This window comes from Hevea brasiliensis, chromosome 14 (genome assembly GCF_030052815.1).
Source record: "Hevea brasiliensis isolate MT/VB/25A 57/8 chromosome 14, ASM3005281v1, whole genome shotgun sequence".
Classification (NCBI taxonomy): domain Eukaryota; kingdom Viridiplantae; phylum Streptophyta; class Magnoliopsida; order Malpighiales; family Euphorbiaceae; genus Hevea; species Hevea brasiliensis.
The window spans coordinates 6,829,353-6,853,767 of record NC_079506.1 but is presented as its reverse complement, the minus strand read 5'-3'; the positions used below and the strand labels follow the sequence as shown (position 1 = coordinate 6,853,767).

At 35.0% G+C, this 24,415-nt stretch overlaps 4 protein-coding genes across 4 annotated transcripts; all 4 read left to right on the top strand.

Annotated features, from left to right (window-relative positions):
* Positions 1 to 4,566: 4,566 nt before the first annotated feature.
* Positions 4,567 to 6,534, top strand: LOC131172678 (putative disease resistance RPP13-like protein 1). Its single transcript, XM_058134181.1, has 5 exons — positions 4,567 to 4,650; positions 4,719 to 4,918; positions 5,001 to 5,148; positions 5,247 to 5,479; positions 5,733 to 6,534. Exons 1-5 carry the CDS (start codon positions 4,567 to 4,569, stop codon positions 6,532 to 6,534), a joined length of 1,467 nt encoding a protein of 488 aa, XP_057990164.1.
* Positions 6,535 to 11,776: 5,242 nt separating this feature from the next.
* On the top strand, positions 11,777 to 14,093 carry LOC131173176 (disease resistance protein RUN1-like). The gene is made up of 2 exons (XM_058135103.1): positions 11,777 to 12,998; positions 13,369 to 14,093. Exon 1 carries the CDS (start codon positions 11,899 to 11,901, stop codon positions 12,610 to 12,612), a length of 714 nt encoding a protein of 237 aa, XP_057991086.1. The 5' UTR covers positions 11,777 to 11,898; the 3' UTR covers positions 12,613 to 12,998; positions 13,369 to 14,093.
* A 783-nt stretch (positions 14,094 to 14,876) lies between these two features.
* On the top strand, positions 14,877 to 21,454 carry LOC110670651 (putative disease resistance protein At3g14460). Its single transcript, XM_058135201.1, has 4 exons — positions 14,877 to 15,085; positions 19,114 to 20,580; positions 20,681 to 20,964; positions 21,099 to 21,454. Exons 2-3 carry the CDS (start codon positions 19,791 to 19,793, stop codon positions 20,683 to 20,685), a joined length of 795 nt encoding a protein of 264 aa, XP_057991184.1. The 5' UTR covers positions 14,877 to 15,085; positions 19,114 to 19,790; the 3' UTR covers positions 20,686 to 20,964; positions 21,099 to 21,454.
* Positions 16,640 to 19,683, top strand: LOC131172677 (putative disease resistance RPP13-like protein 1). Its single transcript, XM_058134180.1, has 2 exons — positions 16,640 to 19,590; positions 19,673 to 19,683. Exons 1-2 carry the CDS (start codon positions 16,851 to 16,853, stop codon positions 19,681 to 19,683), a joined length of 2,751 nt encoding a protein of 916 aa, XP_057990163.1. The 5' UTR covers positions 16,640 to 16,850.
* Positions 21,455 to 24,415: the final 2,961 nt, after the last annotated feature.

Here is a 24,415-nt window from a genome sequence, read left to right as displayed (position 1 = left end):
TGGCCGAACCAAAAGTGACCTAAAAATGACCTAAGCCTACTATTTTAGTGCATTCTGTCCAGCATTGGTAAATTGACCATATCTTGGTCGACATAGCTCAGAATGACCTGAAATTTTGCCTCGTGTGTAATAAGACATAGATCTACAAGTTTGTAATTTGGACAGAAACCCAAAAACCGAGGGAACTAGGTCGTCCGGCTAGGTCAAAATAGTATACCGAAATCCGGTAAATTGCATTAAAATGTAATACACTTGGAAATGAAATTGGTAACATATACCAACACTAAATTGCTATAAAATGTGATATATTGATAACATTAGAATTGACTCACGTAGAGTGCATCAAGGGTCAACATTATAGGTTGACTAACGAAATGAATTGAAGGGAATAGTACCAAGAGAAATAGGACTTTAAGCTGGACAAATCTAGCATACAAAAATTGAGAAATTGACTAAATTTTGCACCAAAGGTGCAATCTGTCCAGCTTTAGTAAATTGACCATATCTTGGTCTATACAACTCATAATGACCTGAAATTTTGCCTCGAGTGCAATAAGACATAGAGCTACAATTTTGCTTCTTTGACCAGAAGCTAAAAACCAAGGGAAATAGGACTTTAAGCTAGACCAATCTAACACACTAAAATTGCGAATTGGTAATTACATAAAATGATGCTTGAAGTGATTTGGCAATGAATGCCAACTTGTGAAAAGGGTAAATTGCATTATATTGACAACATATTGAATTGTAAATTGTGACATGTTGATGCTAGAATCAACCTATCCATGATGCATAAAAAGGTCAATAATTTTATTGACCAGTGAAAGGCATAAAGATGTATAAACCCTATGAATAAAGAATTAAATATGTAACATTGTAATATGCCCTAATTTGCCTAGTTGACTAGTTTGGATAGATTGGCATGCCAATAGGATTCTGACAGCTGTTCTGTAAATGACTTTACGTTATATTGTGTTTTATGGCTTATTATGCCATACTATGATTTTAATAGCCTATGGCTATACAGATTGTGTTATTATACTCAGCTTAATTCCTTATTGATTATATGGCTTTTTAGCCACACTGTTGCACACTGGGAGATACTTTGTGACCGATGGTGTGACGGCCCAAGGTACTAGGTACCTAGTGCTAGTATATCTGTTTATCCAGTCTCATCAGTGTATAGGCTACATGGGCAGTCAATTAAAATATTATTCAATTCAGGCAACTAAGTTAAGTTACGTATATGAAAATTTCAGTACAATTAAATTAAGCATTGAATGAAATGAGCAAAAGACATTAGCAACAGAAACATAACAAAGATACAATTTGCAGAACCTTAGAGACTTAAAATACAATACAGTTAGAATAATTGATTCCTGGATATCCGAATTATGAGTTATTTCTTTCTTTATTTGTATATATGATTTCTTGTTATACTATTGCACTACTAAGCAGAAATGCTTAGCGCGATGGAATTGCTTCCTCGCGTAGGTACTGAAGGTAAAACCAGTAGACTGTCGACTGAGATTTTTGGAGTCCAGATCTGCAGAAGTGTCAGAAGAGTTCAAGATTGTCACCTCCTCAGCAATGCATGTAGATAGGGCTCATAATTATACATGTTATGTATTTTGTTCATTCTAAGTATATTGTAATTTCATTGGTATATTCTGTACTTGACAAATTTATGTACTTAATTGGAAAATTATATAAGTTAATGAAATGTAAGAATTATAATGTCTGAATTGATTGTCTAATCATAATGATTCTGAATGAGATTGAGTTTAAGAAATTTTGAGAAACTGATGAGATATTATTGAGATAAATTGAGCTATGAATTTGAATATGTTGTGAATTGTCTTTGGCAGGTTCAGAAGAACTGTTAGTCTAAATTACAGCTGACACTTTGTCGAATTATTGTTAAAATTTTTGAAATTTCCAAATTAGTTAGATTTTTATAAAAGTAAAAATAGCCTAAACCTTAAATAAAGCTTTTGAATAAATAAATCAAGAACTGTAATGAAATCAGATAAGATCAGATGCTCCAGCACGCCGTGTAGCACGCCTTGCTCGACTACACTGTAGACGGATGAGGGGTGTTACAGCGGGGCCAGATAGCAGATACAGATACTGGGTACAGGTACCAATCCAAAACAGAAAATCAATTTCCAAAAATCAATCAAAATCAACCCAAAGATTTCAGATAATGAACAATAACTGACAGTGTAATTCCAATAGTTAATTTCAATAATTTCAGATAGTCAACAAGATCAAATCAATCTCAAATCAATTCCGCGTAATACATCTATAAATTCCATAATTAGATATCAATTAATATAAAAGACATTAAAGGTATGTTACCAGAATCTTAATGGCTCTAATACAAAGATAATTGACAAAATTAATTATTTAATTAAAATCAAAATAAAATTCAATAATAAAATAATATTCTAGAAAATCACATGTAAAATAATTGTTAAAATATTGATTTAAAATTTCATTTAATAACAATTTTAATACTAAAAAATTTTAAAAGGGACTAAAACAGTGCCATGTACTGTAATTACCATTCATTTGGAATCCTTAAGACCATGGTTATTTTCAATGGAAAAGAGATAATTTCAACTGACAGATTGAATATTCTAATCTTCTACACACCCAAAAAATATAAAAGAAAAATATCATATAATAATAAAACAAAATAACTTTAATATATATATATATATATATAACAATAATGAAAGATGATGAAAATACCCATTGAGAGTATTTGGTAGAAAAATGAGGTGATAAACAGATTTTGAGAGCAAAGTTTAATAGAAATAGATTATTATGGTATATATATTTTAATAGTTCCATTAGGTGTAGAATGTGATAAGAGTTATTATTGAACTGGGTTATTCAGATTATAGATATATATTTAATTTTAAAAATAATATATATATATAAAAATAAATAAGCAGGCTATCTAATAAAATATTTTTTTTTATAATTATATTAAATTATTATTAGCTAATTAAAATAAATAAATAAATAAATAAAATATTAAATTTCCACATATTGCAATCACATTCTATTTCTACAACAAAATTTTTAGCATAGTTTTAAAACACAATTTATGATTTTTCTCCCTTAATTTGAGATGTCATTAAAGATTAGTGATCTTGTGTCTGTAGTAAGAGTGTTTGACAGCAAGAAACAATCAGAGACTAGCTCATCTAGAGTTTACACAGATTTAATTTGATCTCTTTCTCTTTACATTCCAAAAAATATATAAAATAGCATAAGAAAAAAAATGAAAAAAAAAATGGCATACGAAAAAAATGTGAAAGAAAGGAAGTAAAGTGCTGTGAGCTTTCCAAGAAATAAACTTCACATTTCTTCTTTACCTGTAAAAGTATTTTCAACTCTCTTGGTTTTTCTCTTACTAAAGATTTTTTGTATATGATAAAGAGGATTTTTTTTTAATTACAAAAAGAAAAGAGTATGGAAAGAAAGGCCGGGAGAAAAAGCAAAGCAAAGTGTACTTTCCACAAAAGAATTGCTCCTCGTCTTTGCCGGTTAAAATGATTTCAATCTCTGTATTACTTTTTCCCTCAGGAATTTTTAGTATTTTCCACGCTTAGTTTTCCAATTTCACCATAGTATGATTAGTTCCAATTTCCAATCTCCATAATACTCTTTTTTAAAGCGACTTTCAAAGGATTTTCTTCATCAACTTTAGCTAAAGCAATGTAAAATCATATGTACTCAAGGATCATTAACTTTTTCTGATCAATTTCTTCTTACCCTTTACTGGCAAATTCTTGAAACTACATTGTCGCCTTCTTTCTCTCTCTTTGTTCTAATTTTCTTCTTCTGCAGCTCCAAAGCAGAGTATTCTACTTTTCTTTCCCTTAACTGCTCTGTTTCAGCCAAGAAACCATGACTGCTGCCATTGAAACGGCTGCTCTATGAGCTTTTATCAAATTACTTGTCAACAATATTGGAAATATTGCTTTCTCTAAACTGCCCAAGTTTCATCGCAATCATAAAGTCATCGCCAAGATTAACAAGTGGAGGGAAACGTTGAACCACATCCATGCTGTGCTTGAAGATGCAGAGGAGAAGCAGCTTACTAATGGTTCAGTGAAGATTTGGCTTGAAGACCTCAGAGATTTGACTTGTGATGTGGAGGACATCTTGGACGAGTTTCAAACTGAATCCTTGCGGCGCCAGTTGAAGGGAGAAACTGAAGCTGATTCAAGTAAGTTTCAGAAACTCTTTCATTCTGTGACAACTACCATCAATCCAGGAGCAGTCATGTTTAATTCAACAATGATGTCCAAGATTAACGAGATCACTTCCAGACTTCAGAAGATCGTAGACCATCAAAACGACTTGGACTTGATATAGAGAAATGTTGGAGGGACGTCCTCTAGCAGGGTATGTGTGCCACCACCCAGTACATGTTTGCTCCATGAACCTAGAGTGTATGGTAGAGATGAGGATAAAAGGAAGATACTTGATTTGATTTTGAGTAATGAAACAAGTGACGTGACAGTTGAAGTAATTTCTATTGTTGGGATGGGTGGGGTGGATAAAACAACACTCGCCCGGCTTGTCTACAATGATGAGGCATCACGACAACAATTTAATCTAAAAGCATGGGTTTGTGTGTCTGATGATTTGACATTTTGAGAATAACAAAGAGCATTCTTGAGTCAATCACTTTGCAGTCTTGTGATCTAAAGGAGCTTAATCAACTTCAACTCCAACTGCATCAGCAATTAGCAGGAAAGCAGTTTTTGATTGTTTTAGATGATATCTGGAACAATAACTATGATGATTGGAACCCCTTGTGTTCTCCACTTGTGTATGGAGCTCCAGGAAGTAGAGTGATTGCAACAACAAGAGATGTATCTATTGCACCGATGATGTAAACAATTCAATCTTATAATTTGAATTGTGTTTTCGGATGAGGATTGCTGATTATTGTTTCTTGACCATGCTTTTGATAGCCGAAGTGTTGGAGTTGCAGATCCAAATTTGGAAGTCATTCGGGAAAAGGTCATAAACAAGTGTGATGGCTTGCCTTTGGCTGCAAGAACTTTGGGTGGCCTTCTACGCTCAAAACTGAGGAGGACAGCAAAATATGGAATTTACAAGGTGTAGGCAACAACATTCTTCCTGTGTTAAGAATGAGTTACTATCATCTCCTTTCTCATTTAAAGAGGTGTTTTGCTTATTGTGCAATATTTCCCAAGGATTATGTATTTCAAAAGAAGCAACTAGTCCTTATATGGATGGCAGAAGGTTTAATTAAGCAACGAGACAATCTGCATTTGGGGGATGTAGGTGAAGAGTATTTTCAAGATCTATTTTTCAGATCACTTTTTCAATCCTCAATCAATGGTGGATTCATAATGCATGACCTTGTGAATGATCTAGCACAATTGGTCTCTGGAGGGAATGTTTCAGATTGGAGGATTTATCAATGGTTGGTCAACAATTCAAAAAAGACAAAGTTAGTCACACCTCTTATATTTTGAGCTATCATGATCGAATTGAAAGATTTGAACCCTTACTTGGGATCAAATGTTTGCGGACATTCTTGCCTCTTTCACTAGAGGATTCCTATGTTTATGCGCAAGATGGGCGTCATGGGTTTTCTACTAATCATTATTGATTGGCAAATTGTGTTCCTTTTGATTTATTGTCAAACTAAGATGTCTAAGGGTGCTATCTTTTAGTTATTACATAATCTCTAAGCTACCAAATTCAATAAGTGACTTGAAGCATCTAAGGTATCTTGACCTTTGTCACACCAACATTATAACTTTACCTGAGACAACAACCTCTCTATGCAACTTACAGACTATGCTACTAAAAGGATGTGATTACCTCAAGAAATTGCCTTCAGAAATGCAAAATCTGATTAACCTGCATCATCTTGATATGGAAGGCATACAATTAGATGAAGGGATGCCATTGGGAATAGAAGAATTGAAAAGTGTTCATACATTGTATAATTTTATTGTAGGGAAAGGTAATGAAGACAGGATAACAGCTTTGATGAATTTAAAATTTCTTCAAGGGGCACTCCACATTTCATGGTTGGAGAGTGTGACTAATGTGTCGAATGTTACAGGAGCGAGAGCCATCTTAATGGACAAGGAGAGAATAGACAATGTGGTGATGCAATGGATATATGGTGAAAGTCGTGATAGAGTTATACTGGAGATGATGAAACCTCATGGAAATTTTAAAGAGCTTACTAAAATGGGTTATGGTGGTACTGAATTTCCATCATGGGCGGGGGATCCTTTATTTCATAATCTAGTAGGCATAGAGTTGACGAATTGTGATAAATGCACCACCTTGCCTCAACTTGGGCTGCTATCCTCTCTCGAGGACTTGGTTATCCAAGGGTTTTCTAATGTAATGAATGTTAATCGTGGGTTTTATGGGGAGAGCAGGAGCAACTCAAATCCTTTTTTAGCTCTTGAGACAGTTACTATGTCTCTAAAGCTGATTGCATTTTTTTTTTGTTAAGGTTGAGTCCTAGTCTTTAGGAAAATTGTTTTATTTTTCTATTATGAAAATAGCTATTATGGTTGTTGCTATTTCTCGGACATGTTAGCATATTTTTAGCATTTTATTTTGGAATTTAGTTCTGCTGCACTTGTATTTATTGGAAGTTGAAGTTCAATAAAAATTAGAACTTTCCTTGTCAATTTTCTTGCTTCTGGTATTTTAAAACAACATAAGTATCAGAGCCCCTTTTTCTTAAGGGACTTGTGAGAGACTTGTGAGGTTATTTAACTGAGTGTTCACCAAAAAAAAAAAAAAAATCAAAATTGCATCAGCAAAAGACCATTAAAACAATGGAAGGTGAAAGTTCTTTTTCAGTTATGGCTCCGCCAGTGTTTGATGGAGAAAACTACCAAGTCTGGGCAGTGAGAATGGAAGCTTATTTGGATGCGTGTGATTTGGGGGAGGCTGTAGAGGAACATTATGAAGTACCTCCTTTACCAAGAAATCCAACCATGGCTTAGATCAAAACCCACAAGGAGAATAAGACAAGAAAATCCAAAGCTAAGGCCTGCCTCTTTGCTACAGTTTCTCCAACCATTTTCAGTAGAATCATGACATGCAGCTCAGCTAAAGCCATCTAGGATTTCCTCAAGAATGAGTATCAAGGAGATGAAAGAATCAGAGGAATGAAGGTGCTGAATTTGGTTAGAGAATTTGAAATGCAGCATATGAAGGAATCAGAAACTATAAAAGATTACTCAGATAGGCTAATTGGCATTCCAAATAAGGTAAGAATACTTGGAACTGAGCTCACTGACAGTAGAATAGTTAAAAAAAAAACTTGTATCCCTACTTGAGAGATTTGAGGCAACTATTGATTCTTTGAAAAATTCTAAAGATCTGTCAAAGATTAGTTTGGCAGAATTGTTAAGTGCATTGCAGGCACAGGAACAAAGAAGGATGATAAGACAAGAGGGAACTACTGAAGAAGCTTTGCAAGCCAAGTTGCATCTGAATTCTGGAGGTAGAAGCATGAAATGGAAAGGAAAGAAAGGGAGTGCTAGCAACTCTGAAACTACAGGAACTAAGAATAATACCAACACTACAAGTAGCAACAAAGGGGGAAAATATCCTTCTTGTCAGCATCATGGCAAGAAGAATCATTCTCACTACAAGTGTTGGAGAAAGCCTGATATGAGATGTAGAAGATGTCAAAAACTTGGGCATGCAGAAATTATTTGTAAGGAAAAGGAGTCATAATAGCAGGGAGAAGCTCAAGTTGCAAATCAACAAGAGGCAGAACAGCTTTTTGTTGCATCATGCTTTGCATCAAGTATCTCAAGTGACAACTGGCTCATTGATAGTGGTTGTACAAACCACATGATCAATGATGAAAAGCTTTTTAGAAAGCTTGACAAATCAACAACATCAAAGGTCAGAATTGGAAATGGAAACTACATCTTAGTAAAAGGAAAGGGGATTATAGCCATTAAGAGTTTTGCAAGCACAAAACTAATTTCTGAGGTTTTGTATGTTCCTGAAATTGATCAAAATTTGCTAGTGTTGGACAATTGCTAGAAAAAGGGTTCAAATTATTATTTTAAGACAAAATATGTCTGATAATTGATCCTAGTGGTTAGGAATTATTCAAAATTAAGATGTAGGGCAAAAGTTTTTCTTTGAATCCATTAGAGGAGGAGCAGGTGGCATTTCCTAGTCAACTCATCATTGCAAAAACTTGGCACAAGAGGCTAGGACAGTTTCATCACAAAGCTATGCTATTTATGCAAAGAAATGAAATGGTAAAGGTCTACCAAACTTGGAGGAGCATCTCTAAAGCTACAAGGCTTGCCTACTTGGCTAGCAAACCAGATTTCCATTCAAAAGGTCTACATGGAGAGCTACAGAGAAGTTGCAATTGATCCATATTGATCTTTGTGGTCCACAGTCGACTCCATCATTACATGGTAGCAGGTATTATATGGTTTTCATTAATGATCTAATAAGAATGTGTTGGATTTATTTTATGAGATTTAAGTTAGAAGTTGCTGGAGTTTTCTTGAAGTTCAAAAATTGGATTGAAAATCAGAGTGGCTACAAGATTCAGGTCATTAGATCAAATAATGGAATTGAATATACATCACACAAATTTAGCTCCTTTTGTGAAGAAGCTGGAATTGAGCACTAGCTCACTGTCCCTTACTCTCCATAGTAAAGTGGGGTCAGTGAGAGGAAGAATAGAACAATTATGGAGATGACTAGATGCTTGCTGCATGAGAAAAATCTACCAAAGAAATTCTAGGCAGAAGCAACAAATACATCTATTTTCTTGCTGAATAAACTACCTACAAGGGCTGTGGAAAAGAAGACTCTATATGAGGCCTAACATGGTATTAAACCTACTTTAAAAAATCTCAAAATATTTAGATGTCTATGTTTTTCTTATGTTCCATAGTTTAAAAGAGACAAGCTAGATGAGAAGGCTGAACCGGGGATTTTTATTGGCTACAATTTGGTTTCTAAAGTTTATAGAATTTTTCAACCTCAGCCAAAGGAAGATAGTGATAAGCAGAGATATTCAATTCCTTGAACATAAGCAATGGGACTGGAATGAGGAGTCTCAAGTTAAACATCAGATTTTGCCACTAGATCCTGATGAATTAGAAGATGAACAGCCTGTCAGGGGAACAAGATCACTCTCAGATATTTATCAAAGATGCAATTTTGCTGTTTTTCCTGGAGTATATGAGGAAACAAAAGCAAATCAAAGATGGAGAGATGAAATGAAGGAGGAGTTGGCCATGATAGAAAAGAACTAGACTTGGAAGCTGGTGGAGAGGCCCCAAGATAGAAAAGTAAAAGGGGTTAAATGGGTTTTCAAGACGAAGCTCAAACCTGATGGCTCAATGAACAAGCACAAAGCTAGATTGGTGGTGAAAGGCTATGCACAAGTTTGGGGAGTAGATTTCTCTGAGACTTTTGCCCCAGTAGCTAGATTGGATACAATTAGAATGCTTTTTGCTTTGGCAGCACATAAAGGGTGGAAGATTTTTCAAATGGATGTGAACTCTGCATTCTTGAATGGTTTACTACAAGAAGAAATTTTTGTTGAGTAGCCAGAAGGTTTCAATATACCAAGACATGAAGAAAAAGTCTATTTATTGAAGAAAGCTCTCTACGGACTGAAGCAAGATCCTAGAGCTTGGTACAATAGGATGGATGAACATTTTCTAAACTTAGCCTTTGAGAAAAGCTTAAGTGAACTCTTTATGTCAAGAAAGCTGGCTCTAACATTGTTATCATTTCTCTTTATGTGGATGATTTACTTGTGACAGGAAACAATACTGTGCAGATTGAAGAATTCAAGAGGGAGATAATGAAGGTCTTTGAAATGATAGACCTTGGTGAGATGACTTATTTTCTGGGAATGGAGATTAAGCAAACTCATAAGGAAGTCTTTATCCACCAAAAGAAATATTTGAAGGAAATTCTAAAAAGATTTAGAATGGAAGAATGCAAGAGTGCGAGTACTCCAATGGATCAAAAAGAAAAGCTGTGGAAAGAGGATGGAGCTAAACTAGTTGATGGAGTGTATGGAAGCTTAATTGGATGTTTGATGTATCTCATAGCAATAAGGCCTGACATCTTGTCTCCTGTGAGTGTTTTATCCAGATTTCTGAATTGTGCTAGTGAGTCACACATGATGGCTGCCAAAAGAGTGGTTAGATATCTTAAAGGAACTCTAACTTATGGCGTCAAATTTAGCAAATGTTAGAATTTCAAGCTCCATGGATATTCTGACAGTGATTGGGCCGGGTCAATTGATGATATGAAAATCACTTCTGAATACTGTTTCACTTTTGGATCCGGGTGTTTTTCATGGTGCTCAAAGAAACAAGAAGTGGTGGCACAATCAACAACTAAAGCAGAGTTTGTAGCAGCAACAATTGATGTTAATCAAACACTGTGGCTAAGGAAAATTATGTTAGATCTGCAGCTGGAGCAAGAAGAAAGCACTGAGATTTTTGTGGACAATCAAGCTACCATAGCTATATCTCAAAATCCAGTGTTTCATGGAAGAACTAAGCATTTTAATATCAAGTTTTATTTCTTGAGAGAAGTGCAGAAAAATGGTGAAGTGATGTTAGTTTACGGCAAAACAGAAAACCAGGTGGCAGACATTTTTACTAAATCATTTCAAGTTAACAGATTTGAATTTCTCAAAGAAAAGTTGGAAGTTTGCAGCTTCTAATCCAGGAGGAGGAGATGTTGCTATGTCTCAGGAGCTTATTGCTTTTTTTTTTTTTAGTTAAAGTTGAGTCCTGGTCTTTAGGTAATTTGTTTTATTTTTCTGTTATGAAAATAGTTGTTATGGTTGTTGCACATTTTTAGCATTTTATTTTGGAATTTAGTTCTGCTGCACTTTGTATTTATTTGAAGTTGAAGTTCAATGAAAATTAGACTTTTCCTAGTCAATTTTCTTGCTTCTGGTACTTTAAAACAACAGAGACTCTGCACTTCAAGGATATGGATGAATGGGAAGACTAGAATATTTGTGGGTTTGAATTCCCTTAGTTGCGTGAGCTTTCTGTTGTTAAATGTCTGAAACTACTGGGAAAATTGCCCAGCTATCTGCCTAAAATGAAAATGCTTACGATCAGAGAATGTTGGCAATTGGTGGTTTCATTTCAAAGCCTTCCGCTGATCTCTAAATTGGTAATCAAGGGACGCAGAGAAGTGGAAATGGGTGTAGGCTTTAGCTCACTGAACTACATGACAGTTTCTGGAGTTTCGTTTTCATTTCCACTAGAAGAGTTCATGCAAGTGTCAAGGAAGTTAAAAATGTTGAGTTTGGGTGAGGATCATCTGTATGATCCACCACAATGGTTTGGAGGATTTTCCACATATGGTGGATGAAAATGAAGAGTTGCTGCAAAAGTGCATGTCTGAAAGTGAAATTGAGATTCCACGATTAACTGATCGTGAAAGGCTCGAGAAGCTACGGCAATGGCTTTTAAACCTTAAGTCTTTGAGAAAGCTATTTATTGCAAGCTGCCTAAGAATTGTTTCTTTGCCAGATGCGGTGATTTACAGCAGTTTATATCTTGAAGAGTTGAAATTCAGAGATGTGAGACTCTGATTTCCATTGGAAGACAACAGCTACCTTCAACACTAAAAAGGTTAGAGATTATTCGTTGCTACAAATTGCAGAGGCTGCTGGATGAGGGAGGGACTTGTTCCTGTTCCAGGAATAAGGAGGAGGAGAGTATCAGCTGTGACACTAACGCATCTAATCTCCAATGTTTGATAATTGATGACTGTAACTCTCTTACATTCTTAGGAGAGTTACCTGCTTCCCTTAAACGTCTGGTTATCACACATATGGTTGTCATGTATCCCATAATTGGTACAGTGGGACAAGGTACAAGGTTAGAGTCAATAGCTGAAAGGTTGGACAACAACACATCTCTTGAATCTATTGAAATCAGGTATCTTCAAAATCTTAATTCTTTACCAGAGAACTTGCATATGCTCTCCAATCTCCACCATATTTGGATATGTCAATGTCCACATCTCATTTCTTTCCCTCAAGGAGGATTGGCCATCATCCATCTGAAAAGTGTTACAGTTGAAGACTGCGAGAAACTCGAGACCCTTCCTGATAACGTGCGCAATCTCACATCTCTTCAAACATTGATTATAATTAATTGCGCAAGTTTTGTTTCTTTCCCTCAGGGAGGGTTGCCCATCAATCTAGAAACACTTGAAGTTGAATCATGTGAGAAACTCGAGGCCCTTCCTAATAACATGCACTATCTCACATCCCTTCAAGAATTGACAATGAAGAATCGCCCAGGCATTATATCCTTTCCAGAAGAAGGTTTCCCCACCAACCTGACTTCACTTTGTATTATTAAAAACGTCGAGATCTGCACTGCTCTGTTTAATTGGGGTTTGCACGGGCTCACCTCTCTCAAGAAGCTCGGTATTACTGGCAGATGTCCTGGTGTGGTGTCCTTTCCACAGGATGAGATAGATATGAATTTGCCTACCTGTCTCACCAGCCTTACAGTCTCGAAGGATTCGAAGATCTGAAATACCTTTCTAACAAAGGTTTTCAAAGCCTTGCCTCACTTGAATGTCTGAGGATCGAGAGATGCCTTAAGCTTGTCTCCTTTCCAAAGTATGGTCTGCCTCCCTCTCTTCTGGAATTGTATATCTACTGCTGCTCTCTACTTGAACAAAGGTACCAGAAGGGTAAAAAGCAACAGTTGTCAGAATTAGCCCGCATTCCATTTGTGGAATTTGAATAGTACACAAGTAAATCAATTTTGAAAGAACTCGAGCTACATTATCAATTTTCATGATGCATACTTCTTTTCTTTATTTTTTCTTTTTAATTTATTTCTTTAACGTCTGCAGATTTATATAGTGGCAGTGAAGAGGGAGAATTGGGGTTTGAAAGCTTGAGCTTAATCCGGGTATCTCCTGACAGGCTGACATATAAAAGTGAAATGGAAAAATGTTAACAATTGTTTGCTTTCTCAACTTCCAATTTATATTTCAATAATGTCATATATGGAAGTCAGAAACATAGCTTCTGCATCTGATTTTATCACCTATGTTCATATTTATTTGCAGAAACATTTTACATGAATCCGAATAATGGCTGTAAAGAGTGGAAAACAGTTTCACGTCTAACCCATATGACCCAGTTATTTCATTCTATGCAACTTAGTTACTATTTAATTTTGAGACACTGGACTTATGGAGCAGAAAAAGGAACACTCATTTACAATGGAGTCCAATCTTTCATGATCATTAACAGACATTTTCCTTTGTTTTGTGCAGACCAATTGAAGGACTGGAAAAACGTTATTCATTTCTACACAACTAAGATAGCTTTTAAGTTTTGATTCTCCAATCTCCAAGGCCAAGAAGCTCAAGGCCTGACCAAAGAACTAAAAATAACAAGTCATCCTGGCATCATCTCTTCTCATCAATATCCCCCTTTCATCGAGCAAAAAGTACCATATCAAGACTCTGGTGAATTGTATATATTGCTGAGTTCACAAGAATTTTTCTGTATTGTTCTGTTGCATCACTGCAAAATGTACTATCATATTGGTCACTTGCAGAAGTTTACCCTTTTGCTTCTCTTCAACACTCGATGATCAGTCATAGAAAGGAAAATTTTCCCCTTTCTGCAGTGCTTTTGCCCTGAATTTGTCTTGCTCCATTTTCAGCGACCAATATTGAAGATTATATCATAATGGTGTTCAAAACATGAACTTCAGAAAAATGACATTTTAGAAAATGGGAAAATTAACAAATATGAGACAGTTTAGTGTCTCATGTTGGTACAGCAATGGCTCTAAAATTCTTTGTTCAATAACTCCAGCAAGTACTTGGTCTACGTATCACTTTTTCTGGAACTTTGGCAGACACATCGACCCATCATTGAAAAATCCAATAAGCATTAAAGAGTTAAAATTAGATGAATTATTTACCAACTCAGTCATAAGCTGTGCTCTGTTCAAAGCATAAAATCCTTCTCTTCTCTGCAGCTTCCTTAATGTTCTTTTGCTCCCCTGCCTGTGTCCTCCTCTGTTTTTCTCTCTGTCCAAACTCTTTTTCCTACTCAAAAAGAGGGTGATATCACAGGACCCAAGATGAACCTATTAAATTCATTGAGTTTGTATTTTGAAATTAATTTTTTACACGTATGCACAATCTTATCTCCATTTTATTAAAAATCTTTAATTTTGATTATTTAGTTTTTAAATTATTTAAAATACCAACGTGGAATATCCATATAACATCAGCCATTTTTATGCATAAAATTTTGAAAAAATAATAGAAAAATAAAAGACTCTGCTTTCTGGCCTTAAAAGACTGGGAACTGAGATTTGGAAAAATTTTTAATCCCTGATCTTCAGTGCTTTACGTCAATCTCTTATCAATGACATTCAAGCAGACCTGGTCCCCAATTGGATTCAGGCTGATTTGGGGTTGAAACTGTTGATTTCGTATTGAAATCAGTGATTTTGATTTAATGGTTTAAAGGATTCAGAATCAAACAACACAATCTTTTTGATCTCGATTTTAATTTTAATTTCAATTGAATATTAATTTAAATCAGTGTAATTAAATTTAATGATAGATTTTTTCATTTAAAAAAAAAACCAATTTCATTAGAAATTAAACCAGACCAAACAGTTCTGGTTTGATTTAGGAAGAGACGGCCACAATTAGATTCATGTCAATTTCAGTTGAATTTCAATTCGAAATTTAGACCATTTCAGTTTCAATCTGATTCTAATTTAAAACCGGACCGGGGCCCATCCTGAATGCATGGCAAACACCAAAAAGCCTATTAGCGAATGCCATCGTTCTCTATTACCATTCATTGTCTTCTCCGCTTCGAAGCCATTGTCATCGATCGGGTATGTTCTCCCTCAGTTTGCATTTGCTGTCGTTTACCATTAATGTTCTTCGTCATTGTAGCTGATCGTCCACAAATTTGAAGCCATCATCGAGACAGGGTGCTGTAATTGAACTTGAGGAGGTAAGAAACCATAATTAGCTGCCCATCCCTCTTCCTTCGTCCAAATTGCCCAGCCATTTACTTATGGGTCAGGTGAGTTTTTCTGCAACAAGTTTTTGTTTGAAATGACTTAGCTAGTTTATTTGTGATTGGACGTCGTTGATCGGGGAATAACTAAAGGCATTGGCTTTATTTCAACCTTAATTGTTAATTAGCCATCTTGCATCTGCAGTAAGAGGTATTTATCTGCAAGAAACAATCAGAGACCGACTCACTCATCTAGGGTTCATAGCTGAAGAATTACACAGATTTGATTTGATCTCTTTCTCTTTCCTTAGTGCAGTGAGATGATGATAATTCTTGCAGAAAATAAATTCATAAATATAAAAAATAATAAAATAAATTATATAAAATTATATAATTAATTGTTACACTGTTTATCCTAATAATTCCGTCTATCTAACATGAGAAGAAAATGATGTTAGAAAAAACAAGAAAAGCAAGTGTTGTGAGCTGTCCAAGAAATAACTACACATCTCTTCTGTGCGTGTATAAGTATTTTCATCTGTCTCTTTGTTTTTCTCTCATTCAGATTTGATGAAAGTCCAAGTCCTGCTAAAAAAGGCATTTTCTAATCAATTTCCTTCTCCTTGTTTTTGGACCACCATGTTGGGGAAGTCTAAGATTAATCCATCTTAGTCATGAGTTCCATTGATAATGAACGTTTCCTGATCAACCTCTTCTGTCCCATTAAAAGCAAGTGTTGTGAGCTGTCCAAGAGATAACTATACATCTCTTCTGTGCCTGTATAAGTATTTTCATCTCTCTCTTTGTTTTTCTGTCATTCACATTTGATGAAAGTCCAAGTCCTGTTAAAAAAGGCACTTTCTAATCAATTTCCTTCTTGTTTTTGGACCACTATGTTGGGGAAGTCTACTATTAATCCATCTTTGTCATGAGTTCCATTGATAATGAACGTTTCCTGATCAATCTCTTCTATCCCATTAGACTGCACTATCGCCTTTTCTCTCTTTCTCTCTCCCTCTGTTCTAATTTACCTTTTCTGCAGTACCATTGTTCTTTTTTTCAAACCAGAGTATTCTACTCTTCTTTCCCTTAACTGGTCTGTTTCAGCCTAGAAACCATGACTACCGCCATTGAAACGGCTGCTCTATCAGCCTTTGTCAAGTTACTTTTTGAGAAGATTGGAAATATTGCCTTCTCTAAACTATCCAAGTTTCCTCGGAAAAAGAAAGTCATTGCCAAGATTAACAAGTGGGGGAAAACGTTGACCCACATCCATGCTGTGCTTGAAGATGCAGAGGAGAAGCAGCTTACTAACCAGTCAGTGAAGATGTGGCTGGACAGCCTCAGAGATTTGGCTTATGATGTGGAGGACATCTTGGATGAGTTTGCCACCGAAATTTTGCAACGCCAACTGAAGGATGAATCTCAAGCCAGCTCAAGTAATCTCCGGAAACTCTCTCATACTGTTGGGACAACCATCAATCCGGTGGCTGTTATGTTCAATTCAAAGATGATGTCCAAAATGAAGCAGATCACCAACAGATTTCAGGAGATTGTAGACCAGCAAAAGGACTTGGATTTGATAAATAGAAATGTTGGAGGGACGTCCTTTAGCAAGGTATGTGTGCGACCACCTAGTACATGTTTGCACCATGAACCTAGAGTGTATGGCAAAGACGAAGATAAAAGAAAGATAATTGATTTGATTTCGAGCATTGAAGCTAGTGATGTGAAAGTTGGAGTAATACCCATTGTTGGGATGGGTGGGGTGGGTAAAACAACACTTGCCCGGCTTGTCTACAATGACGAGTTATCACAACAAAATTTTCATCTAAAAGCGTGGGTTTGTGTGTCTGATGAGTTTGACATTTTGAGAATAACAAAGAGCATTCTTGAGTCAATCACTTTGCAGTCTTGTGATCTAAAGGAGCTCAATCAAGTTCAACTCCAACTGCATCAGTGGCTAGCAGGAAAGAAGTTCTTGATTGTTTTGGATGATATCTGGAACAATAATTTTGATGATTGGAACACTCTGTGTTCTCCACTTGTGTATGGAGCTCCAGGAAGTACAGTGATTGTGACAACACGTGATATGTCTATTGCACGAATGATGAAAACAATTCAATCTTACAATTTGAATTGTATTTCAAATGAAGATTGCTGGTCATTGTTTCTTGACCATGCTTTTCATAGCCGAAGTGTTCCAGTTGCTGATCCAAATTTGCAAGTCATTCGCGAAAAAGTTATAAACAAGTGTTGTGGCTTGCCTTTGGCAGCAAGGACTTTGGGTGGCCTTCTACGCTCAAAACCAAGGGAGGATTGGGAAAATGTAATGAATAGCAAAATCTGGTATTTGCAAGGTGACAACAATGACATTCTTCCTGTGTTAAGATTAAGTTACTATCACCTCCCTTCACATTTAAAGAGATGTTTCGCTTATTGTGCAATATTTCCCAAGGATTATGTGTTTGGAAAGAAGCAACTAGCGCTTCTATGGATGGCAGAAGGTTTAATTGAGCAACGAGATGATCAGCTTATGGAGGATGTGGGTGAAGAGTATTTTCAAGACCTATGTTCTAGATCACTTTTTCAAGCTTCAAGCACTAGTGGATTTGTAATGCATGACCTCGTGAATGATCTAGCTCGAGTGGTTGCTGGAAATACTTATTTTAGATTGGAGGATGAATTTACTGCAAGAATGCAAGAAAAAGCTCGCCACTCTTCTTACATTCCTGCCATCTTTGATCGCTGTGAAAGATTTGAGCCGTTTAAAAAGATCAAGCATATGCGAACTTTTCTACCCTTATCGCTAAGCTATCGAAAGTGCTACTTAGCAAATTGCATTCCTTCTTATTTGTTATCAAAGTTGCCATGCTTAAGGGTTCTGTCCTTCAATCATTATAATATCACAGAGCTGCCAGATTCAATAGGTGACTTGAAGCATCTTAGGCATCTTGACCTTTCATACACCCCTATTAGAACATTACCTGAGACGACAACCTCTCTTTGCAACTTACAAACTATGCTACTGAAAAGATGCGAGTGTCTCAAGAAATTGCCTTCAAAAATACAGAATCTGATCAACCTGCGACATCTTGATATGCGACACACATTTGTTGAAGGGATGCCATTGGGAATAGAAGAATTGAAAAGTGTTTGTACATTGTCTGATTTTGTTGTAGGGAAAGGTAATAAAGTCAGTATAACAGCTTTGATGAATTTAAAATTTCTTCAAGGGGCACTCCGCATTTCAAGTTTGGAGAATCTGACTAATGCTTCAAATGTAGTGGGAGCCATCTTAACGGACAAGGAGAGAATAGACAAGGTGGTGATGAAATGGGGATTTCGAAATACACGAAATGCAAGTCATGATAGAGTTGTACTAGAGAAGATGAAACCACATGGAAATTTGAAAGAACTCACTGTAAGGGGTTATGGTGGTACCGAATTCCCATCATGGGTTGGGGATCCTTTATTTTGTAATCTGGTGCACCTAAAGTTGTGGAATTGCACAAAATGCACAACCTTGCCTCAACTTGGGCTGCTTTGCTCTCTCAAGGACTTGTTTATCAAAGGGCTTCCCAATGTAAAAGCAGTTGGTCGTGAGTTTTATGGGGAGAGTATGAGTAACTCAAATCCTTTTCCAGCTCTTGAGACTCTGCACTTCTACTGGATGAGTGAATGGGAAGAGTGGAATTTTTGTGGATATGAATTCTCTCATCTACGTGAGCTTTCCATTGTTAGGTGTCTCAAACTGTTCGGAAAATTACCCAGCCATTTGCCTTCATTGCAAAAGCTTGAGATTAGACAATGTACGCAATTGGTGGTTTCATTTCAAAGCCTTCCGGTGATATATCACTTGGTAATCTATGGTTGCAGAAAGGTTAATTTGGGTGGAGGCTTAAGCTCGGCAAACCTCATGATAATTCGTGATGTAGAATCATTTTTATTTCCACTGAATGAGTTTTTTCAAAACCTAAGAAAGGTACAAAAGTTGACTGTTGTTGGTTCTTATGTTTCAGATTACGATTACCCACATCCCTCTCTTCCACATTGGGTGCTATTTGAAAATGAAGAGTTTTCGCAAAAGGGCATCGCTGAAAATGAAGAGTTGTTGCGAAAGGGCGTTGTTGATTGTGAAATTAAAATTTTGGAATTAAGAGGTTGTAAAAGCCTTGAGAAACTACAGCCATGGCTTCACAGCTTTAAGTCTCTGAGAAAGCTATATATTGAATGCTGCCCAAAACTTATTTCTTTGCCGGATGCAGTGATTTACAGCAGTTTGTGTCTTAAGGAGTTGAAAATTTTTAGTTGTGAATCTCTGATTTCTATTGGAAGACACCAGCTACCTCCAACTCTAGAAAGGCTAGAGATAAGTCGTTGCCACAAGTTGCAGAGGCTGCTGGATGTGGGAGAGGCTTGTTCATCTTCTAGGGTTACAGATGAGGGAAGTATCAGCTGCAACACTAACTCTCCTAATCTTCAGCATTTGAAAATTGGTGGCTGCCGCTCTCTTACATTCTTAGGGGAGTTACCTGCTTCCCTCAAACATCTGGTTATCAACTATTCCATATTTGACAGTGGAAGAGTAGGTGCAATTTTAGAGTCAATAATTGAAAGGTTCGACAACAACACATCTCTTGAATCTATTGAAATTGGATATCTTCCTTATCTTAAATCCTTACCCGAGAACTTGCACATGCTCACCAATCTCCACCACATTTCAATAGTTCACTGTCCAAGTATTGTTTCTTTCCCGCAAGGAGGGTTGCCTACAGTTCATTTGAAAAGCCTTAGAGTTGAGGACTGCGAGAAACTCGAGGCCCTTCCTGATAACATGTACAATCTCACATCTCTTCAAGAATTCACTATAAAGAAATGTCCAAGTGCTGCTTCTTTCCCTCAGGGAGGGTTGCCCACCGTCCATCTGAAAAAACTTATAGTTGAATCCTGTGACAAACTTGCGGCCCTTCCTGATAACATTCACAATCTCATGTCTCTCCCAGAATTGACTATAAAGAATTGCCCAGGCATTGCATCCTTTCCAGAAGAAGGCTTCCCCACCAACTTGACATCACTTTGTATTCATAAGGTCGAGATCTATACCCCTCTGTTTAATTGGGGTTTGCACAGGCTCACTTCTCTCCAGAACCTCAGTATTGCAGGCAGATGTCCTGGTGTGGTGTCCTTTCCACAGGATGAGATAGATATGAAGTTGCCTACCTCTCTTACCAGCCTTACCATTGAAGGATTGCAAGACCTGATATACCTTTCTAACAAAGGTTTCCGAAGCCTCACGTCACATGAATATTTGAGGATTGAGAGATGCCCTAAGCTTGCCTACTTTCCAAAGAATGGCCTGCCTCCCTCTCTTCTGCAATTGCATATCCACCAGTGCCCTGTGCTTCAACAAAGGTGCCAGAAGGGTAAAGGGCAGCGCTGGCCAGAATTAGCCTGCATTCCAGAAGTGATATTCAATTGTTATAAAGGTAAATCAATTTTGAAAGAACTTAAGATATATTATCAATTTTCATGATGCATGCTTATTTTCTTTATTTTACTTTTTAATTTATTTCTTTAATGTCTCAGTTTAGATAGTGATAAGGAAGGGGAAGAATTAAGGTTTTAAAGCTTGTGCTGCTTAGTCCAGGTACTTCCTGACAGGCTGACATGTAAAAAGTGGAACAGAAAAATGTTTAACAATTGTTTGCTTTCTCAACTTTCAATTTATATTTCAATAATGCAATATATGCAATCAAAATAACATAGCTTCTGTATCTGATTTTATCACTTGTGTTCATATTAATTTGCAGAAATATTTTACATGATCCCGAATAATGGCCCTAAAGGGTGGAAAACAGGTTCAGGTCCAGGTATTTCATTCTGTGCAACTTAGTTACTATTTAACTTTCAGAAACTGGACTTACGAAGCAGACAAGGGACACTCTTTTACAATGGAGTCCAATCTCTCATGACATTAACAGACATTTTTCCTTGTTTTGTGCAGAGCAATTGAAGGACTGGCAAAAGGTTAATTTTATTTCTACACAGTTACTAAAGCTTTTGAGTTTTGCTTCTCCAATCTCTAGGGCCAACAAGCTCAAGGCCTGACCAAAGAAATTAAAAATAACAAGTCATCCTAGCATCATCTCTTCTCATCAAGATTACCCTATGATCGATCAAATACTATATCAGGACTCTGGTGAATTTTATATATTGCTGAATTCATATGAAATTTCCTGTCATGCTTTGTTGCATCATTGCAAAATGTATTGTCATATTGGTCGCTTTTGCGGCGGAAGTTTACCTTTTTGCTTCCCTTAAACAATCAATGATCACTGTCAATGAAAGGAAAATTTTCCTCTTTCTGCAGTGCTTTGTACAAAATTTCATTTATGACAATATAAAATTGCTTTTGCCTTTTGCTCTCAATTTGTCCTGCCCCGTTTTCAGCAACCAATGTAGAAGATTATAACATAAACTGCCTCTTTACTCCCGATTCTTTAGGATTCCAACCAAACCTGTTATTACATTAAACATGAACTTTCAGAAAATGGTTTTTTATAATATAAGGAAATGTAAAAAATATGAGAGTTTTATTATCTTACATCAATGAGTTTAAGAATGTGTTGCCAGTTCAAACAGCAAAGCATATTGACAATAGAATAGCCTTATGTTTGTGCAGCAATGGCTCTAGAATTCTTTGTTACAGCAAGCACTTGGGTGCCTATTAAACAAGGAAAGCATCCTTCATTAAATTATGCGATCTGTGAACACATTCAGATTTCAGACAATGCACCTCCTTCACCAAAGGTATGGGAAAATGTTCGAACAAATCATGCGCTATTTTGCAAGAATCCGATTCAGTCAGGAATAGCACAAGTAACTCATCATTTTTCTTAATTATCCTTGAATTGGAAGGCATTAAACCAGGATTGCATTAACTCATCATCTCTCGTTTTGTGTGTTGATAATTGTATAATTTCCTATTACTCTTTGCCAAGAATTGTTTAATTAGTCCATTTTGGATATGCCATGGTATTAGAACTAGGGAATTGCCCATGCTAATATACATTAGCTATTAATAATTTTAATTTATATATTTTCTTTTAATTTTAATATATAAAAATAATGTAATATTTTAAAATTTTTTATTAATTATTTTAAATTTTATTTTTATTAATTTTATCTCTCAAACTTTTTAATAAAGATTTTATATATATATATATATATATATATATATATATATATATATATATATATATATATATATATATATATATATATATTATGTAATTAATATTTATTAATATATTGTAAATTACTTTATAATAATTACTACTTATTATAATATTAATAGAATAACTATTAAATAATTTATAATTTACATATAATAAAGATGTCATGTGTTAATACTATGAAAGAAAATATTATGTTTTAGCCACGTGATAATACTATGAAGGAGAATACTACGTATTAGCTACCAGACAATACTATGAAAAAAAATGTTACGTGTCAGATTCTGTCACATATTAATCACGTGGTAATATCATGAAAAGGAATACCACATGATAGACTCTAAGAAATACTTTCTTGCTTTACATAGATATAGATAGATTTATTACTATTTCTAAAATTACTCTTATTTTTCTTCATGTAATAATAGATATGCACATGGTTCATAAGTCCTTTTCCTTCTAGTACTTTAGGACAGTTAACAATGTGCTATCCAGCTAATAAAATTTATGATTTTTAATTGCAAGAAGTAATGTAAATCTTATTATAGCAAAGAGAATTATAAATAAATCTCATCTTAAAAATGTTTTTTTTTTTAATTGAACTATTTTTTTATTTTTCACAATTTTGGAGACGAGTTTAGTAAATTAAAGCTCATTAATTAAATCATTAATATTATAGAAGCAGATGCTACTTTCAATTTTATTATATACTTTTTTATTAAAAATATAAAGGGGAAAATGAATTTAATTATATGATGGAGTGTTTCAAATATAAAGTATGAAAAATTTTTCTTTAAAAAATTATTGAATAAAAGCTACAAATTTATATAAAATCTATAATAAAGAACAGCATAAATTGAATTATAATTGTCTAATTAGTACTGGGGGAAATTTCCTTTGAACTTCTTGGAATTGTGGACAGGAATTTCTCATCAGCTTTCAAAATATCATTATTCAAAGTTAGGAAACCACCATTACAATTCCTTTCAGAGCAAGAAGTATGAGTGGCTAGCAAAAAGAACCATTTTTCAATTTTGCAATGATCGATAATTGACTTGGTTAATATACAAGAGGAAAAATCCCTTTCGACTTCCTGGAATTGTGAACTCCACTGCCACTGAACTTCTCATCACCTTCCAAAATGTCATTATTCAAGGTTGAGAATCCATCATTACAATTCTTTAGAGGAACTAAATAATAATTCATTATAACAAATGTTATAAGTAGAAGTAAAAATTCTGCAGTAACATTAATTTTATAAAATTTTACAGTAATATTAATTTTACTGCTTATAAAATTAACATACAATAGTAACATAAACGATTATTGCTAATGGTATATAAAAATAGATACGGCAACGACTGATTCTATCAGTGAAAATATTTTGTAGGAATAATTTTTACTACTAATAATTTTTTTTTTTGTAATAACCATGAATTTATTGTAAAATATCTAAGACCGTAATTTTATAGTAACAACATATAGTAATTTGTCTATTGTTATCATAAATTTATGATGATAAATTTTATATATTAGATAGTAAAAATTTTTACCGTTAAATTTAACATTTTTTATAGTGATTAGTATCAAAATTTAGAGACTAAATTATAAATTTTTCAAAACTTTTTTACTAAGATTTTCATAAATGTTAATTAACTAATGAAATTCAGTAATATTAGGTTCGCTTTTAAGGTTACAAAATTTTAAATTTAAGTAACAATCGAAGCTAATTACATATATAAAAAACACAAATGTTAATTCTTTTTAGGAGAAAAATTGGATTCAAATTTTAAAAAATATTTATAAAAAAAAAAGAATTTAAAAAATAAGGAAAAGCAGTTAGAAGGAAAAGAAAAAGAAAAGGAAGGGCTGAAGAAAAATTAAGCAAAATTACTTCTTTCCAAGAAAGAACTGCACCTCTCTCACTCTCTCTCTCTCTCTCTCTCTCTCTCTTAAGATCCATATTCTCTTCTAATTTTCTTTTTCTGCAGCACCTTTGTTCTGTTTTCCAAAGCAGAGTATTCTACTCTTTTTTCCCTTAAGTGCCCCGTTTCAGCCAAGAAACCATGACTGCCACCATTGAAAT

Bases quoted from the DNA above. Each gene is read 5' to 3' on its own strand.
- LOC131172678 (XM_058134181.1), top strand. From the start codon at position 4,567: ATGGGTGGGGTGGATAAAACAACACTCGCCCGGCTTGTCTACAATGAT. The intron at 4,919-5,000 runs GTAAACAATTCA...TGCTTTTGATAG, and splicing joins GTATCTATTGCACCGATGAT to CCGAAGTGTTGGAGTTGCAG. The intron at 5,149-5,246 runs GTGTAGGCAACA...ATATTTCCCAAG, and splicing joins CAAAATATGGAATTTACAAG to GATTATGTATTTCAAAAGAA.
- LOC131173176 (XM_058135103.1), top strand. From the start codon at position 11,899: ATGGTTGTCATGTATCCCATAATTGGTACAGTGGGACAAGGTACAAGG.
- LOC131172677 (XM_058134180.1), top strand. From the start codon at position 16,851: ATGGGTGGGGTGGGTAAAACAACACTTGCCCGGCTTGTCTACAATGAC.
- LOC110670651 (XM_058135201.1), top strand. From the start codon at position 19,791: ATGCTCACCAATCTCCACCACATTTCAATAGTTCACTGTCCAAGTATT.